This window comes from Anomaloglossus baeobatrachus, chromosome 8 (genome assembly GCF_048569485.1).
Source record: "Anomaloglossus baeobatrachus isolate aAnoBae1 chromosome 8, aAnoBae1.hap1, whole genome shotgun sequence".
In the NCBI taxonomy this organism is placed as follows: Eukaryota; Metazoa; Chordata; class Amphibia; order Anura; family Aromobatidae; genus Anomaloglossus; species Anomaloglossus baeobatrachus.
In genome coordinates, this window is record NC_134360.1 from 262,630,335 (window position 1) to 262,648,633 (window position 18,299).

General features: G+C 45.7%; 1 protein-coding gene across 8 annotated transcripts in view; it reads left to right on the forward strand.

Annotated features, from left to right (window-relative positions):
• Positions 1–18,299, forward strand: part of RASAL2 (RAS protein activator like 2) — a 272,881-nt gene that overhangs the window by 209,506 nt on the left and 45,076 nt on the right. For 7 of the 8 annotated variants that reach the window (XM_075320621.1, XM_075320623.1, XM_075320625.1 and 4 more), the window contains 3 exons: positions 7,824–7,977; positions 8,084–8,182; positions 14,558–15,112. In XM_075320621.1, the coding sequence (XP_075176736.1) occupies positions 7,824–7,977; positions 8,084–8,182; positions 14,558–15,112 (808 nt within the window). Of the gene's footprint in view, positions 1–1,467; positions 1,843–7,823; positions 7,978–8,083; positions 8,183–14,557; positions 15,113–18,299 lie in introns of those variants that run through there. The other variant, XM_075320628.1, reaches the window with a different exon arrangement.

Here is an 18,299-nt window from a genome sequence, read left to right on the forward strand (position 1 = left end):
CAGGGGGTGCCGCTGACATCCCCATAGGCCACATTGAGGAACGGAGACCGACAGGGGACACTTTAGCCCTCTGTTGGGTATATGAGGCCCATAGTAAGCTCCTGGTATATGAGCAGACACTGCAGAGTGTAAACAGCCGTATAAGAACAGGGGGTGCAGCTGACATCCCCATAGGCCACATTGAGGAACGGAGACCGACAGGGGACACTTTAGCCCTCCTTTGGGTACATGAGGCCCATAGTAATCTTCTGGTATATGAGCAGACACTGCAGAGTGTAACCAGCCGTATGAGAACAACTGACATTCCCATAGCCTACATTGTGGAATGGAGACCGACACTTTGCCCACTGTACCGGGGGACCCAGACTGTTCTGCCTAACATAAAGGGGAGGTCATGAGACCACCAGTGTCCCGATAGCTCCTGCCAGTAATTGGTTTGGTATTATGGCATGGTCATCTGTCGTAAAAAGTTAATTATCTATTTTCTGATTGATCTGTTACAACGGACCCTCCGGCCTAAAGTGGAGAGCGGTGATGCTTATAGACCACCTCCACCAGAGGCTTTACATTTCAGAGAGCGGACAAGCAAGTTAATGATGGTGTTTTCCGATACCGGACACTGACCATTAGGCTCATGTTGCGTGTTGAGCCCAGCAGATGCAGACTGATATTCTGTAAGGGATGATTTTCCAGGACCCCCTCCCCGCCGCTATGGCTAGTGTAGTTTGCTGTAATCCTGCTTTCCTGGGATTATCCGTGTCTGTACAGGGGCAGCAGAGCACTGCTCAGTTTTCCAATATCTTCCCCAGTAATATAGGAAGAGCTGTATAATCCATTCTCTCTGCATCATGCACTTGGCTTCAGTCATTTTGATCTCTCGCTACTTAAGGGTTAAGCGTCAGGCTTGGTTTTTTGCCGCTCGTTGCATTTAACCCTTTTTGTCCATACGGATCAGTATTTCCTTAAGCAGTGGTACTCGTTGCACAAATCGATGTTGTACGCTTGTACCCGGCGTCCCTCCTCTCATTAGGGAACGTGCATCGAGTTGTGCGACAGATTTGTGGTCCCTTTGCTGCCTCGTCTTTTTACGGTCCCTCGTCTCATATTTTTCACTTTTATTGATATGAGTTAGAGGGTTAGTTGGAAATTTTAGCAGATGTCTATAAAGGCTGGAAGGTGATGATTTCTCCCAGAGGAGACGCTTCCAGGAGGTTTGACGCATTGAATGTCGCTGATCTATCCCCTCTTGGGACCACGGCGCAGTGTTTAAGACCCCCCCCTCCTTTCCCATATTAGCTGCCTCCTTGCTCGGGTTGGGTTTATGCAAGGGAAGCTGCTTGAAAAGGTCACCTTTGTAATGTTTACAGAGCATGCTCCTGAGCCACCCCGGCTGCAGCTTCTGCCTGCTCCTCGCCTGCAAGCGGTAATCTGCTTATAGGTGCATCGTCATAGCAACAGGCCCCGAGTGCAGCACCCGGGCGGGCACACCGGGACCGTGGCTCTGCTACCTGAGGGGCGGGATGCTGCCAGCGGAGGAGGAGAGGGAAGGATGCAGTCGCCAGCTATTTCAAGCCAGATTTCATCTCACTGGCAGCCAATTCTCTCCTTGAGTCCGGAATCATCGGAATTCAGCATTTTTTTTTTTAACATTAAGAGATTTTGAAGACATCTCCAAGCACACAATATGCCCGGCTTGTCACATCATCCCTCCCGGCAGATTCATTTTCCTGATGGTGGCATGTGACCCTTAACCTTTTGGGATGAAGATGGGCGAGTCTCGGTGACATGAATCCTAGCGATGATTTGGGCATGCGCAGCTCGGTGGCTATATAATTGCTTCATGTAAGTCTTTGTTTTTGTTTTTATTTTATTTTTAGGATCACAACCTGCATAACTTTCACTGTACTAATGCATCCATCATCAGCGGGTATTTAAAAATTCATCTGTGCTATTTGTAGAAGGCTCGCGCTTTCCATTGCAGCGGAGTTTGGCTCGTTACCATGGAAGAGTCCGACGTAAAAGCGGTTAAAAAGTCATAACTTTATTATGTAACTCCAAGATCAGCCTGGAGAAAGCGACGCTTCAGAGTCTCCATCCGGGGAGGATATTCCACCCGAGACGACGCATTCACGCACTTTCCTCCACTTTAGGGAATCGGGAATATTTGCACTTTTATTTAGGGACATTCAGGGCAATTTGCTACTGAGGATTCCATGGAGAAGTCAATTTTTTTTTTTTTTTATTTGGATATTTTTTGTTAATGATCACTATAATTTATTTTTTAGGGTTTTTTGGGAACATTTTCAAATAAAATGTATCAAAGTTAGAAAAAAAAATGCAAAATAACATTCTGGCAAATTGAGGGAAGGAAAAAGTGCATGATATTATTTTTTTATATTATTATTATTATTATTTATTTTATTTACTTTTTTACATTTATTTCCCTTTGGAAAAATGTTTTTTTTGAAGTATAGCACATGTCTCAAAGGATAAATGGCGTATGAGCCAGCCATAGAGCCATGAATGTGACTGTTATGGGGCCGATAGAGGGAGGGGGTCCCGCCTTTGCTGTTGGGTGAACCTGCGAAGACTCGCTTTATAGGCGAAATTGGTCAACTGGCCCAAGGATTATGGGGAAGGGTTAAGGGGCGAGAAAAAACATTAGACTGTGGCAAAATAAAAATGTTTAGGATTCATGTTAATTGTCGTGTGCATGACCCTCTAAGGGACCATTTCTGTAGGGAGGCTTTTAGGGAATACTGAGTGGCATAGGGAAATGTTTAGGCCAGGCAATGCTCCCTAGAAAATAGGAATGCAAACTAGGAAGAAAGTATTCCTCTGGTGCCCCCTATTGGAGGTATATGTCCCATAAATCAATGGCCACCAGTTTAATGGAGTGTTCTTATTTCCAAAATCTTATCCCAGTATGTAGTAGGTATAATAATAATATTAGCAAATACCTCCAATTAGAAATGTAGTATAGTTCTGATATAGCTTTGTCACTTACCTCATGTGCAGGGCATTGCAGCTTAGGTATTCATGGTTACAACCATGAGCAACTAACTGTAAATGAGTGGTCACAACAGTGGATATCTAAACTGCAATGCCCTGCACATAAGTTAAGTGACATAGCTAATCAGGAGAACTATACTACATTTCTATAATAATAATAATATTAGCAAATACCGCCAATTAGAAATGTAGTATAGTTCTTCTGATATAGTGATGTCTCTTACCTCGTGTGCAGGGCATTGCAGCTTAGGTATCCAAGGTATGACCACGAGCAACTAACTGTAACTGAGTGGTTACAACCGTGGATATCTAAACTGCAATGCCCTGCACACATAAGGTAAGTGACATAGCTAATCAGTAGAACTATACTACATTTCTATAATAATAATAATAATAATATCAGCAAATACCTGCAATTAGAAATGTAGTATAGTTCTTCTGATACAGCCATGCCTCTTACCTTATGTGCAGGGCATTGCAGCCTAGGTATCCATGGTTATTACCTCGCATATAGTGACAGTTTGTTAGTTGCTCATGGTTGTAGCCCTGGATACCTAAGGTCCCGCAATGCCCTACACATGAGGTAAGAGACATACACTACCGTTCAAAAGTTTGGGGTCACCATACAATTTTGTCTTTTCCATGAAAAATCATACTTTTATTTATCAGATGAGCTGCATAATGAATAGAGAATATCGTCCAGACAGTGACAAGGTTAGAAATAATGATTTTTACTTGAAATAATAATTTTCTCTTCACACTTGGCTTTCGGCACAGATCGCTCCTTTGCAGCAATTCCAGCTTTGCAGAGCTTTGGCATTCTAGCTGGTAATTTGCGGGGGTAATCTGGAGATATTTCCCCCCATGCTTCCCCCCCCCCCCCCACAAGTTGGATTGGTTGATGGGCACTTTTTGGTACCATACGGTCAAGCTGCTCCCACAACAGCTCTATAGGGTTGAGATCTGGGGACTGGGCCTCTCCATTACAGATAGAATACCGGCTGCCGGCTTCTTCCCTACATAGTTCATGCATAATTTGGAGGTGGCTTTGTGCCATTGTCCTGTTGTAGGATGAAATTGGCTCTAATCAAGCGCTGTCCACAGGGTACGGCATGGCATTGTAAAATGGAGTGATAGCTTTCCGTATTCAAAATCCCTTTTACCTTGTACAAATCTCCCACTTCACCTGCTCCAAAGCAACCCCAGACCATCACATTACCTCCACCATGCTTGACAGATGGCGTCAGGCATCTTCCAGCATCTTTTCACTTGTTCTGCATCTCAAAAATGTTCTTCTGTGTGATCCAAACACCTCAAACTTCGGTTTGTCTGTCCATAACACTTTTTTCCAATCCTCCGCTGTCCAATGTCTGTGTTCTTTTGCCCATATTAATCTTTTCCTTTTATTAGCCAGTCTCAGATATGAAGGCCGGCATCCCGGAGTTGCCTCTTCACTGTAGACGGTGACACTGGCGTTTTGTGGCTACTATGTGATGAAGCTGCCAGTTGAGGACCTATGAGGTGTGGATTTCTCACACTAGAGCCTGTAATGTGCTTGTCTTGTTGCTCAGTTGTGCAGCGCGGCCTCCACTTCCCTCTACTCTGGTTACAGCCTGTTTGTGCTCTCCTCTGAAGGGATTAGTACACACCTTTTGTAGGAAATCTTCAGTTTCTTGGCAATTTCTCGCATGGAATATTCTTAATTTCTTAAAACCAGAATAGACTGTCGAGTTTCACATGAAAGTTCTCTTTTTCTGGCCATTTTGAGAGGTTAATGGAACCAACAAATGTAATGCTTCAGATTCTCAACTAGCTCAAAGAAGGTCAGTTTTATGGCTTCTCTAATCAGCAAAACTGTTTTCAGCTGTGCTTACATACTTCCACAAAGGTTTTCAAGGGATTCCTAAACATCCATTAGCTTTCTAACACAGCATGACGTGGTGGTTGTTGGAAATGGGCCTCTATATACCTTTATAGATATTGCATTCATAACCAGACTTTTGCAGCTAGAATAGTCATTTACCACATTAACAATATATAAAGGGGATTTCTGTGTAATTTAATGTTAGCTTAATTGAAAGAAAAAAGTGCTTTTCTTTTAAAAATATGGAAATATCAAGTGACCCTAAACTTTTGAACTGAAGTGTAGCTAATCAGGAGAACTATACTACATTTCTAATTGGAGGTATTTTCTATTATTATTATTATTACTAGAAGGTGGCCCGATTCTAACGTATGGGGTAGTCTAGAATGTTTATGTAGGTTAGCAGATTGAATAATAATATAATCAGTAAGTCTTGAATAATGATGGTTCATTTTTTTGCTCGTTGGTCTCCTGCTGTGCAGCACGCATTGGCGTGTTTGACAGTGGGATACCAACGATCTGAATGGGCAGGGAGCCTGGGTAAGCTAGTAACCATGGTACACATCGGGTAACTATGCAAAGCGGTTTCCATAGTTACCCGATGTGTACGCTGGTTAACAGCGTACGCCAGCTCCGGCACACGTGTGCCGAGAGTCGGGGTAAGCTAGTAACCATGTTACACATTGGGTAACTAAGCAAAGCGGTTTCTATAGTTACCTGATGTGTACCATGGTTACCAGCCTACGCCGGCTCCGGCACACGTGTCCCGGGAGCCGGGGTAAGCTAGTGGTTTCACACATCCGGCTTTTCTCCACTTTGTCGGATCTGGCGCGCTCCTGTAGGCTGGTTTCAGACGTCCGTGTTTTAGGTACGTGTGACATCCGTTTTTAACACGGATGTCACACGTACCCATGTAATTCTATGATGTGCCTCACAAGTCCGTGTTTTCACAAGGACCGTGTGACTTTTCATGACCCCGCACGCACACACACAGGCATCTCCGGCAGCACGGATGTCACACGGATCGCACACGGATCACATCAGTGTAAAACATACCGGAGAAAATATGGGTCTTTTTAATAAAAATATTTTTTATATTTACTTCTGTCCAGCGCTGCTGTCTCCGACTCTGCTGCCTCCTGCTCCTTATCACCGCTCATTATACTCACTGAGTATTCAGTGCCCTGTGGAGCTGGAAGCGGGGACAGCGCTGGGGACTTCAGTGCCGGGGACCGCATCGCTGGGTGAGTATACAGCAGAGTGTGTGTGTGTGTGTGTGTGTGTGTGTGTAAATGTACATGCATGTGCGATATGTGTGTATGCACTCGGTGTATCCATGTGTGTCTATGTGTGTGTCTGCTATGTGTGTGTGCTCAGTGTGTGTGTGTGTGTGTGTGTACATGCATGTGCGGTATGTGTGTATGCACTCGGTGTATCCATGTGTGTCTATGTGTGTGTCTGCTATGTGTGTGTGCTCAGTGTGTGTGTGTGTGTGTGTGTGTGTGTGTGTGTGTGTGTGTACATGTACATGCATGTGCGGTATGTGTATGCACTCGGTGTATCCATGTGTGTCTATGTGTGTGTGCTCAGTGTGTGTGTGCTCAGTGTGTGTGTGTGTGTGTGTGTGTGTGTACATATACATGCATGTGCGGTATGTGTGTATGCACTCGGTGTATCCATGTGTGTCTATGTGTGTGTCTGTCTGCTGTGTGTGTGTGTGTGTGTGTGTGTGTGTACATGTACATGCATGTGCGGTATGTGTGTAAGCACTCGGTGTATCCATGTGTGTCTATGTGTGTGTCTGACTGCTATGTGTGTGTGTGTGTGTGTGTGTGTGTACATGTACATGCATGTGCGGTATGTGTGTATGCACTCGGTGTATCCATGTGTGTCTGTCTGCTATGTGTGTGTGTGTGTGTGTTGATAGGCGGTCAGGAGCGGGAGGCAGCAGAGCCGGAGAAAGCAGGTAAATATGAAAAATATTATTTTCACAGACCCGTGTTTTTCTCCGGTACCTGTCACACGCATGCAAGCACGGATGTCACACGTATGACCATAACCATGCGTGTGACTGGTACCTGATTAAACACGGACGTCTGAAAGCAGCCATACACAGTGTACAGTACAGTGGCTGCGCCGCAACTTCCTGGTCACATGACAACACGTGATCGGAGCTTGTCGCGCGGCCACTGTAGTGTACACAATGCACGGGAACGCGCCGGATCCGACAAAGTGGAGAAAAGGTAAGTAACTATTCAAAGCGACAGTGCTGACGTGTGCCGGGAGCCGGGGTAAGCTAGTAACCATGTCACACATCGGGTAACTAAGGAAAGCGGTTTCTATAGTTACCCGCTGTGTACTATGGTTACCAGCCTACGCCGGCTCCGGCACACGTGTGCCGGGAGCCGGGGTAAGCTAGTGGTTTCACACATCCGGCTTTTCTCCACTTTGTCTTGCCAGTGTGGGCTTCCGGGGGTGCAGCAGTCACCTGGGAGTCGGGGCTCCGTGTGGGTTCGGGTAATGCGTGCAGGGGGCGGGGTTAGGGTGAGTGTCCAATGCGCGAGGGGGCGGGGCCTGGCCGAGCGGTCAATGCGTGCAGGGGGCCGGGGCAAGCAGCCAATCCGTGCCGGGGGCCGAGCCGAGGCGAGCGGCCAATGCGACGGTTGTCACTGTAACGACATAATTTTGGAGCAAGACAGACAGACAAACAGAATAAGGCAATTATATATATAGATTATTATTACACCTACTACATATTGGGATAGGATATTGGAGATGAAAATACCCCTTTAATGAGCCTTTGCATCATGTCTTAAGAGTGTTTCCCATAATGGTGATTTGATAACAGCACTCCTCGGACTTGCAGAAGTATTTTTTGCAAACCAGTGTTAGTCTGTATGTTGTGGTGTCCCGTGGCCATGCTGACTACACCGTCTTCTCCATGCAGAACACGTGGCTTACCCAAACTGAAGGAATCCCGCTCCCACGAGTCCTTGCTGAGCCCCGGAAGCGCGGTGGAGGCTTTGGATCTGGGGTCAGAAGATAAGATTTTGGTGAAGCCGTTACACAGCAGCATCCTGGGCCAGGACTTCTGTTTTGAGGTAAGAGAAATCTGAATTATTGGGACACTCCGTGTAAATGATTAACGTCGGTCTTTTTTGTGACCTTTGATATTTTTCCTTGTTTTTTTTGCCCTACCTCTACCAGGTAACGTATTCCACCGGTAGTAAATGCTTCAGCTGCTCCTCAGCTGCCGAGAGAGATAAGTGGATGGAAAACCTCCGACGAACAGTTCAACCAAACAAGGTAAGCGTCAAGGATAAGACGACTGCCGAGGAAAGCCTCCGTGTGTCCAGGAGCTGCATTAAGAGCATCTTCAGCAATAGCCTGTGGGGGTTTTGTCTTATGTCACTAGTGAAATTATGGGATAAGGTTATAAGATGCATTTAGATGTTTTGGGTTTTTTTTTTGCTTATGATGTCTTAAAGGAGAATTCCCAAAATCATATGCTACCTAGTATCCTTAGGGAGCAATGAGATTGGGATCACTGGGGTGCTGTGTTCGGAGCCCGAGAACCACACGGGTTTTCAAGAGCCACGTCTGAAATGGAACGGAGGTGCACATCCTCAGCCTACTCTCCGTTCATAGCAGAGTGTAGTATTTCGTCTTTTCCAGCAGTTCCATAGTCAATGAATGGAGAGGACGCCATGCAATTGCAATACTGGTACTTCACCTTCTCCAGCAGTTCCATAGTCAATGAATGGAGAGGACGCCATGCAATTGCAACACTGGTACTCCACCTTCTCCAACAGTCTCCTAGTCAGTGAATGGAGAGGAGGCCAAGCAATTAAACTGGTACTCTGCCTTCTTCAGCAGTCTCATACTCAATGAATGCAGAGGAGGCCAAGCAATTAAACTGGTACTCTGCCTTCTTCAGCAGTCTCATACTCAATGAATGCAGAAGAGGCCAAGCAATTGCAACACTGGTACTCCACCTTCTCCAGCAGTCTCATAGTTAATGAATGGAGAGGAGGCCTAGCAATTGCAACACTGGTACTCTGCGCTCTCCGACAGTCTCATAGTCAGTGAATGGAGAGGAGGCCAAGCAATTAAGGGGGTTATCCAGCTTCTTTTGACTTTTTTTTATTATTTCCCTATTGGGCTACATTGGGGCAGGTAAGTAGATAGTGACCACTTACCTGCCCTGCTGTCAGCCCCTCTCCCCCGGCTCAGAGTGGTCATGTGACCGCTCCTGCCGCGATTTTTGCTGCTTCCGGTCATTTCATATCAACATGGGCAGGACCATGCTGACATGCAAATCTGGAACAGCATGTCGCCTCCCTGCTGGGCGGGTACAGTGCAGTGAGCCCCGCCCCCCTTCCCTTCACCCTCCTACACATTTCCCCGCACCCCTTACTCTCCCTGCAACCTCCCCCTGCACTGCTGTGGTCTGTGACCTGGGGGAGGGGCCTGGCGGCGGCTGCAGCGGTGTCAGCGTCAGCATCGGGCCCCTGCTCAGGATCACACATTCAAATATACCGGCATCACAGATCACAGATGCCAGTACATTTGAAAGCGCTGATGAGAGGGAGCGCAGCGCTGCTTCTCATCACTGACCGGCTGTCTGTGCTCTCTTCAGCACAGCGGTGACGTCACTACTGTGCTGATATGTCCAGAGCACAGACAGCGTGCGAACGTGCAGGAGCGGCGGGGACCGGGGACGGGTGAGTATGTACTCCCTACATGTGTTCCCTATGGGGGTAGGGGGGTCGGTACAGAGCGCCGTGTGTGCGTGCGGTGCAGAGCCATGTGTGTGGGGTGCAGAGCCATATGTGTGCGTGTGGAGTGCAGAGCCATATGTGTGCATGTGGGGTGCAGACCCATAGGTGTGCGTATGGGGTGCAGAGCCATATGTGTGCGTTTGGGGTGCAGAGCCCGATGTGGTGTGGGGTGCAGAGCCCGATGTGGTGTGGGGTGCAGAGCCCGATGTGGTGTGGGGTGCAGAGCCCGATGTGGGGCTGTTATTTGCAATGCGGTAGTGATAACAGGTCAGTGCTGGGGCAGAATACTGACAGGGAATGTGTGTGCAGTGGGCGGGCAGGGGGCGAGGCTGGACAGTGAGGGCAGGCAGGGGGCGAGCCTGGACACTGGGGCGGGCGGTGCCAGCTCTGACTGAGGTTTTGCACAGGAAGTTATCATGTTTGCTGGAGCTGAATGTAAACAAGAAGCTGCAGAGAATAAAGGGTGAATTCAAGAGGAACAAAAGTTAGAAAACAAAAAATAACAATGTAGGGGTGTTTTATATGACAATACAGCACAGATTAGCTTACCAAAATGTTTTGAGTTTGTCGGACAACTCCTTTAAACTGGTACTCTGCCTTCTTCAGCAGTCTCATAGTTAATGAATGGCGTGGAGGCCAAGAAAGCATGACTGGACTTTGCACAGCCCCGGTTTTGTGGTTCCCAAGCCATATTCTCAGTACGGCAGGAGGTCCCACCAGTCAGACCTGCAGTAGTTGGCAAATTATCCCATGTTCTGTGCTTAGAGCATGATATTTTTTGATTTTGGAAAAACCCCTTTAGGCTATGTGCGCACTTACCGGATTTTGCCGCGGATTTTTTGCGGTTTTGCTGCATGTTTCGCTGCAGAAAATGTTCATAACATCTCTGCAGTGAATCACCAGCAAAACCTATGGGCAAAAAAAATCCTGTGCGCACTGGGCGGAATTTGACAGCTGCATGTTTTGCTGCGGGATTCCCGCAGCAAAAACAATTGCATGTCAATTCTTTTCCGCACGTCGCGGTTTACCTCCGGTAATGTACATCGCCTGTCTGCGGTTTTGCAGGGAAGTGATGTCATTACAGGAAGAGGAAGCCGTGCAGAGAGTAATCACACACAGATCACACTCACACACAGACACACACAGACATAGAACACAGACACAGACACATAGAATACACATAGAAAGAAAACGGAAATATAGAAAACAAAGAACGTGCGCTCCGCTGTATATTTACCGTCCAGCCGAGGTAAGCACACAGCGGCGGCCCGGTATTCTCAGGCTGGGGAGGGAGAGGGGCAGGGTTAATGTCCCCTGCCTCACTCCCACCTCCCGCAGCCGAGAATATCAGCCGCAGCTGCCCCGGGACTGTCACATGCATTATGCGGCAGCACCGGAGTGTCCCCGGCTCTTCCTGCCGCCGTGTAGCAGTGGCAGCAGGGTAATACAAGGGGTTAATGGTGGTGGATCACCGCCATTAACTCCAGGCTTGATCATGTCAGCGTCTATGAGACAGCTGACATGATCAACCCGTAAGTAAAGTGAAAAAACACAGACACCGAAAAATCCTTTATTTTAAATAAAACAAACAAGCCTCGTTCACCATTTTATTAACCCCTCCTGCACCAAAGCTCCGGCGTAATCCACAGGTCCTGCGCTGCTTACATCCAGCCGCGACTGTCACAGACACAGCGCTGAATGAATGCAGCAGACAGCAGAGGTAATTACCGGTCATTTCCCACGGTCGGTAATGTGAACTCACTACCAACCGTGAGAAATGCAGCGATCTGTCCTCTATCTATCTATCTATCTATCTATCTATCTATCTATCTATCTATCTATCTATCTATCCCTCTATCTATCCCTCTATCCCTCTATCTATCCCTCTATCCCTCTATCTATCCCTCTATCTATCCCTCTATCTATCCCTCTATCTATCCCTCTATCTATCCCTCTATCTATCCCTCTATCTATCCCTCTATCTATCCCTCTATCTATCCCTCTATCTATCCCTCTATCTATCCCTCTATCTATCCCTCTGTCTATCCCTCTGTCTATCCCTCTGTCTATCCCTCTGTCTATCCCTCTGTCTATCCCTCTGTCTATCCCTCTGTCTATCCCTCTGTCTATCCCTCTATCTATCTATCCCTCTATCTATCTATCCCTCTATCTATCTATCCCTCTATCTATCTATCCCTCTATCTATCTATCTATCTATCCCTCTATCTATCTATCTATCCCTCTATCTATCTATCTATCCCTCTATCTATCTATCTATCCCTCTATCTATTCTTGTGTCTATCTATCCCTCTATCTATCTGTCTATCTATCCCTCTATCTATCTATCTATCTATCCCTCTATCTATCCCTCTATCTATCCCTCTATCTATCCCTCTATCTATCCCTCTATCTATCCCTCTATCTATCCCTCTATCTATCCCTCTATCTATCCCTCTATCTATCCCTCTATCTATCCCTCTGTCTATCCCTCTGTCTATCCCTCTGTCTATCCCTCTGTCTATCCCTCTGTCTATCCCTCTGTCTATCCCTCTGTCTATCCCTCTGTCTATCCCTCTGTCTATCCCTCTGTCTATCCCTCTGTCTATCCCTCTGTCTATCCCTCTGTCTATCTATCCCTCTGTCTATCTATCCCTCTGTCTATCTATCCCTCTATCTATCTATCTATCTATCCCTCTATCTATCTATCCCTCTATCTATCCCTCTATCTATCTATCTATCCCTCTATCTATCTATCTATCCCTCTATCTATCTATCTATCCCTCTATCTATCTATCTATCCCTCTATCTATCTATCCCTCTATCTATTCTTGTGTCTATCTATCCCTCTATCTATCCCTCTATCTATCTATCTATCTATCCCTCTATCTATTCTTGTGTCTATCTATCCCTCTATCTATCCCTCTATCCCTCTATCTATCTATCCCTCTATCTATCTATCCCTCTATCTATCTATCCCTCTATCTATCCCTCTATCTATCCCTCTATCTATCCCTCTATCCCTCTATCTATCCCTCTATCTATCCCTCTATCTATCCCTCTATCTATCCCTCTATCTATCCCTCTATCTATCCCTCTATCTATCCCTCTATCTATCCCTCTATCTATCCCTCTATCTATCCCTCTGTCTATCCCTCTGTCTATCCCTCTGTCTATCCCTCTGTCTATCCCTCTGTCTATCCCTCTGTCTATCTATCCCTCTGTCTATCTATCCCTCTGTCTATCTATCCCTCTGTCTATCTATCCCTCTGTCTATCTATCCCTCTGTCTATCTATCCCTCTGTCTATCTATCCCTCTGTCTATCTATCCCTCTGTCTATCTATCCCTCTGTCTATCTATCCCTCTATCTATCTATCCCTCTATCTATCTATCCCTCTATCTATCTATCCCTCTATCTATCTATCTATCCCTCTATCTATCCATCCCTCTATCTATCTATCTATCCCTCTATCTATCTATCTATCCCTCTATCTATCTATCTATCCCTCTATCTATCTATCTATCCATCTATCTATCTATCTATCTATCTATCTATCTATCTATCCCTCTATCTATCTATCTATCCCTCTATCTATCTATCTATCTATCCCTCTATCTATCTATCTATCCCTCTATCTATCTATCTATCCCTCTATCTATCTATCTATCCCTCTATCTATCTATCTATCCCTCTATCTATCTATCTATCCCTCTATCTATCTATCTATCCCTCTATCTATCTATCTATCCCTCTATCTATCTATCTATCCCTCTATCTATCTATCTATCCCTCTATCTATCTATCTATCCCTCTATCTATCTATCTATCTATCCCTCTATCTATCTATCTATCCCTCTATCTATCTATCTATCCCTCTATCAATCTATCTATCCCTCTATCTATCTATCCCTCTATCTATCTATCTATCCCTCTATCTATCTATCCCTCTATCTATCTATCTATCCCTCTATCTATCTATCTATCTATCCCTCTATCTATCTATCTATCTATCCCTCTATCTATCTATCCCTCTATCTATCTATCTATCCCTCTATCTATCTATCTATCCCTCTATCTATCTATCTATCCCTCTATCTATCTATCTATCCCTCTATCTATCTATCTATCCCTCTATCTATCTATCTATCTATCCCTCTATCTATCTATCTATCTATCTATCTATCCCTCTATCTATCTATCTATCCCTCTATCTATCTATCTATCTATCCCTCTATCTATCCCTCTATCTATCCCTCTATCTATCCCTCTATCTATCCCTCTATCTATCTATCTACTATCTCAGAATTAAATGACTTTTTTTTTTTTTCAATGTGCTTTATTGCATTGAATGCAATAAAGCACATCCCAACCCGCACGCGGCAAAACCGCGGCAATACCGTGAACAATACCGCGGTGAAACCGCAGCAAACCGCATGCGGTTTTCGGGTGCGGTTTGCCGCGGTTTTTTACCGCGGGTGCGGTAATCTTTGAGAGCATGCGGAACTTTCTCAAGAAAATTCCATTTCCCAGTGCGCACATAGCCTTAAGGATTTTTCAAGCTAACAATTTTTTCAGCTGTACTGGGACATCCGAAATATATTTTGCAAGTCCCAGCCTTATAGTGGCTCTCGTAATCTGAACCAGCAGCATCACAGGCATATCCAATGCTCTTCGTTCCGGGGACAAGACGTGCAGTCAGGCAGAGGCTTGTAGACAAACTACGCATGTGAAATGCACGCTCTATAATGTGGTGGGAATCAGCCTATATTGGGATATCACGGGCCCAGGCCGACCCATGAACCCTGTGTTCCGCCTGGAACAAGACGGCTTGTGCTTGATGTAAAGGCAGTGGAAAAATTAAAAGGGCCAGAAAATGTTCTAATCTCTTCTCCCTCTTGTAGGACAATTGCCGCCGGGCAGAAAATGTATTGCGCCTGTGGATCATCGAGGCCAAGGACTTGGCCCCCAAAAAGAAGTATTTTTGTGAGCTTTGTCTGGACGATACACTGTTTGCACGCACCACAAGCAAAACTAAGGCAGACAATATCTTTTGGGGGGAGCACTTTGAGTTTTATGGTTTGCCCCCTCTCCACAATATCACTGTGCACATCTACAAGGACGTGGAGAAGAAAAAGAAGAAGGATAAGAACAATTATGTGGGGTTAGTGAACATTCCTATGGCAAGTGTGACGGGCAGACAGTTTGTAGAGAAGTGGTACCCAGTAAGCACACCGACCATAAACAAAGGCAAAACCGTGGGACCTTCTATCCGGATCAAGTCCCGATATCAGACCATCACCATTCTGCCTATGGAGCAGTACAAGGAGTTTGCCGAATTTATTACCGTGAACTACACTATGCTGTGTTCTGTTCTGGAGCCAGTGATCAGTGTCCGCAACAAGGAGGAGATGGCTTGTGCCCTGGTGCACATCCTGCAGAGTACAGGAAGGGCAAAGGTAAGAATACTTAGATCTCCGCTCTCCTAAACATGTGCAGCCCTCATTTCTGCTAAACTAAGCTCCCATCCTGCATGACAGCTACTTTCAGGGCATTGATGGATCTGAAAGTTTGCAATGACTGGAAAAAAATACTAGAGTTGAGCAAAAATAATTGCAGAACCTTGGTCCAACATTCAGGTTGTACTCTTTGGCAGCCGGGCCAGGGTCCAGCCAGTGTCCTCGGCCTGCGCATGAATGCCGACATCCTGCCCAGCTCTTATTACTGAGCCACTGCAACGCTATAATTTTGCATGATGTCTAGTCACTAGGCTTGATGTGACATCATTTGGGTGTCACTGCGCCACAATCGGACATCGTGATAGTAATCAGGAGATGCCGGCCGAGGAAGTTTGCAGGACTGTGGCCTGGTTCTCACCGGGTGCAGGGGTAAATCCTGCACATGTTTTCTCTCAACTCTGAAAGGCTCAGGTCTATGGTAGTAAATGCTTGTATGACTTTTGATCTTTTTGAAATATTTTTGTTTGATTTAATTTTTTCAATCTCGTATCCTTAGCGCTAAGCAGTGACCGTTTGCATAAAATAAGACAAATTGCTTCTTGTACATTACCACGAGACAGATATTCTGTTCCGTAGTCAGAATTGGAACTGAAATGTGTTTTACACTTAAAGGGGTTGTCCACTACTTTGACATTGATGGCCTATCCTTAGGATAGGTCATCGATGTCTGATCAGCCGGGGTCCGACACCTGGCACCCCCACCGATCAGCTTTTCTCGGCGCCGGCAGCTGGAAATGCTCAGTTCCAGTGCTGCTCCATCTTCTGATGATGGCCGGATACTGCACAACCACCTCCTATTGATTAGAATGGCAGGCAGATGTGCAGTACCCGGCTGTAGCCACTATCAGAAGACGGAGCAGCTCCAGAACTGAGCATTTCTGGCTGCCACCGCCGGGATAGAGAACAGCTGATCGGCGGGGGTGCGGGTGTCGGACCACAAACGATCAGACGTCCTAAGGAAAGGCCATCAGTGTAATAGTAGTGGACAACCCCTGATGTATTGTTTAGCCAGAACCCTCTTGTACTCCTTATGTAGAGTTTGGTGCTAGTCCCACCAGATCAAATAAGATCCAGAAAGTAGGACAGCACACAGGACGCTGCGAATGCTAAATCGGTGCACATGTTATTGTAGCGTAAGTCTCCCAATAAAACATGCGGCGTTTCTGCCCTCAGGGGTCATGTATCCAACCGCAAGAAGAAAGTGTGGAGGAATCGTAGCCACCTATGTGAGCTCCTCAGGCAGTGACGGTCCCTTTACATTTCTTCTGCGACCTTCAGGGCTGACACATCATTTGTTTCTTCTGATGCTGGAGCAACAATAAAACCTGCCCTCATTTAACAGATCGCAACTTTTTTGCTGCCCTACTTCCTAACTGTGGACTTTAGGGGATTATGAGGAAATGTTGCACTGTAACAACACATTGTTACTGTTGATACCATCCGATATGGAATAAGGAAAAGTTTTCGGAAAAACTCCAACTGTGACGCGCTGACAGATTGCACATGAGGGTTGCTGCGCTGGCATTTACGCTTGTGCAACTCCTGTTTTTTTGTGCTCGTCGGGACACACAAGGGATGTTATTGTTGCTTTTTTATCATTATATTACAGCAACACGGCGATGTCAATTGCACAATAATGTGGTGTTTTCTGTTGTGTCCCATAGACAATCCCTTGGCTAAATGTACATGATGCATCCAGTTTAGGACAGGGCAAACCTCAAATCGTCCAGCAAATCTCGAAAGCAAAAATTGTAGAAGAAACCGCAACATTCAGCTCTAAGAGTCTTCAGCTCGATACAATTTTCCGTTCTTACGCATGTTTTGGTCACATATCCCATAGTGTCTATAAAACGATCCAAAATTCCTTTCCAATAAACCCCTTTTAGAAAAACAGCATATCCTGGATTTTCAGGATTATGGCGGGAATTTTTATAAAATAGTAGAATAAGCATTCTCCACTGTATGTCTGCTGCTCTCGTGGTCCCCATCAGTCAAGTGCTAATAACTACTGATGAGCAATTGTGCGCCACTGCTTGTTACGCGACCGAGCATTGGGGTGCTTCGACTCCACTCCAGTATCGAATATAATGGAAGTCAATAGGAAATTCGAGCATTTTCAAGCTCAGATGCTCGATCGAGTAACGCCATGTCAAGCACTAGTGATAACACTTCTATCATTCCTGTCACCGTTGCAGCCAATCACCGGCCTCCGCGACTATTCTGCCTTTATAGTACGTGACCACTAAGGTCATTGATTGACTTCCTCGGTCATGTTTATGATGTCAGTGCTAAATGGCGGAGGATTAAACAGGTGACTAATGCTTCTTTTACACTATGTCCTGCCCATCGCCGGTAGTTTTAGCAAATTCCGGGAGAACCCCTTTAATATCCGGGTCAGTACTTTGCAAAAATGACTATAAAGGGTTGACAGGTTATTTCCATTTGTCATTTTAGGGCAAGTAAATGTCATAGAAGTGGTCCCATCCCCCATGATGGATTATAGCCAGTGCTGGGGAAAGTTATGGCTGAAGCATTGTCCCTCCTCTCTGGCTGCTGATCACTAGGGATATTGGAAACCAAGGCCAGATAATCAGCTGATCATCAGGCAACCATCTCCATGAGACCACCCTATGTATATAGTGATGTAATCAAAGCAACACGGATAGTTGTGCAAAAAGATTTCCAGGATCATCATCCAGGGGCCACGTCAGTCGTCCACAGCCCTGCAAACCTCTTACCTGTCCTCATCACTGACGCATCTTCTGATTAGTAGATGCATCTATGATTGTGCCACAACTATAGGTAGGAGGAGATTTGCAGGCCTGTGGTCCGGTGCCCATTGATTACCAACAAGGCTGCATACCTCTCCTACCTCGTCAAAGTGACAGGGCGGATACGCCCTTACGTAGCGCTCACTAATATACAAATTAGGCACAATGAATACAGTTTTATGGTAAAACAATAATGTAACATTTTATTGAGCTTGCATCAGGATAATGTTCAATTATGGAATGGCAGAAACAATATTACCCTGTTCTATTGATTAAATTAATGTAAATCTTAGTACATAGAGAAATCAACATCAATACATTACCAAGTATTGTAGCATCACTTCTCCACCGGAAGG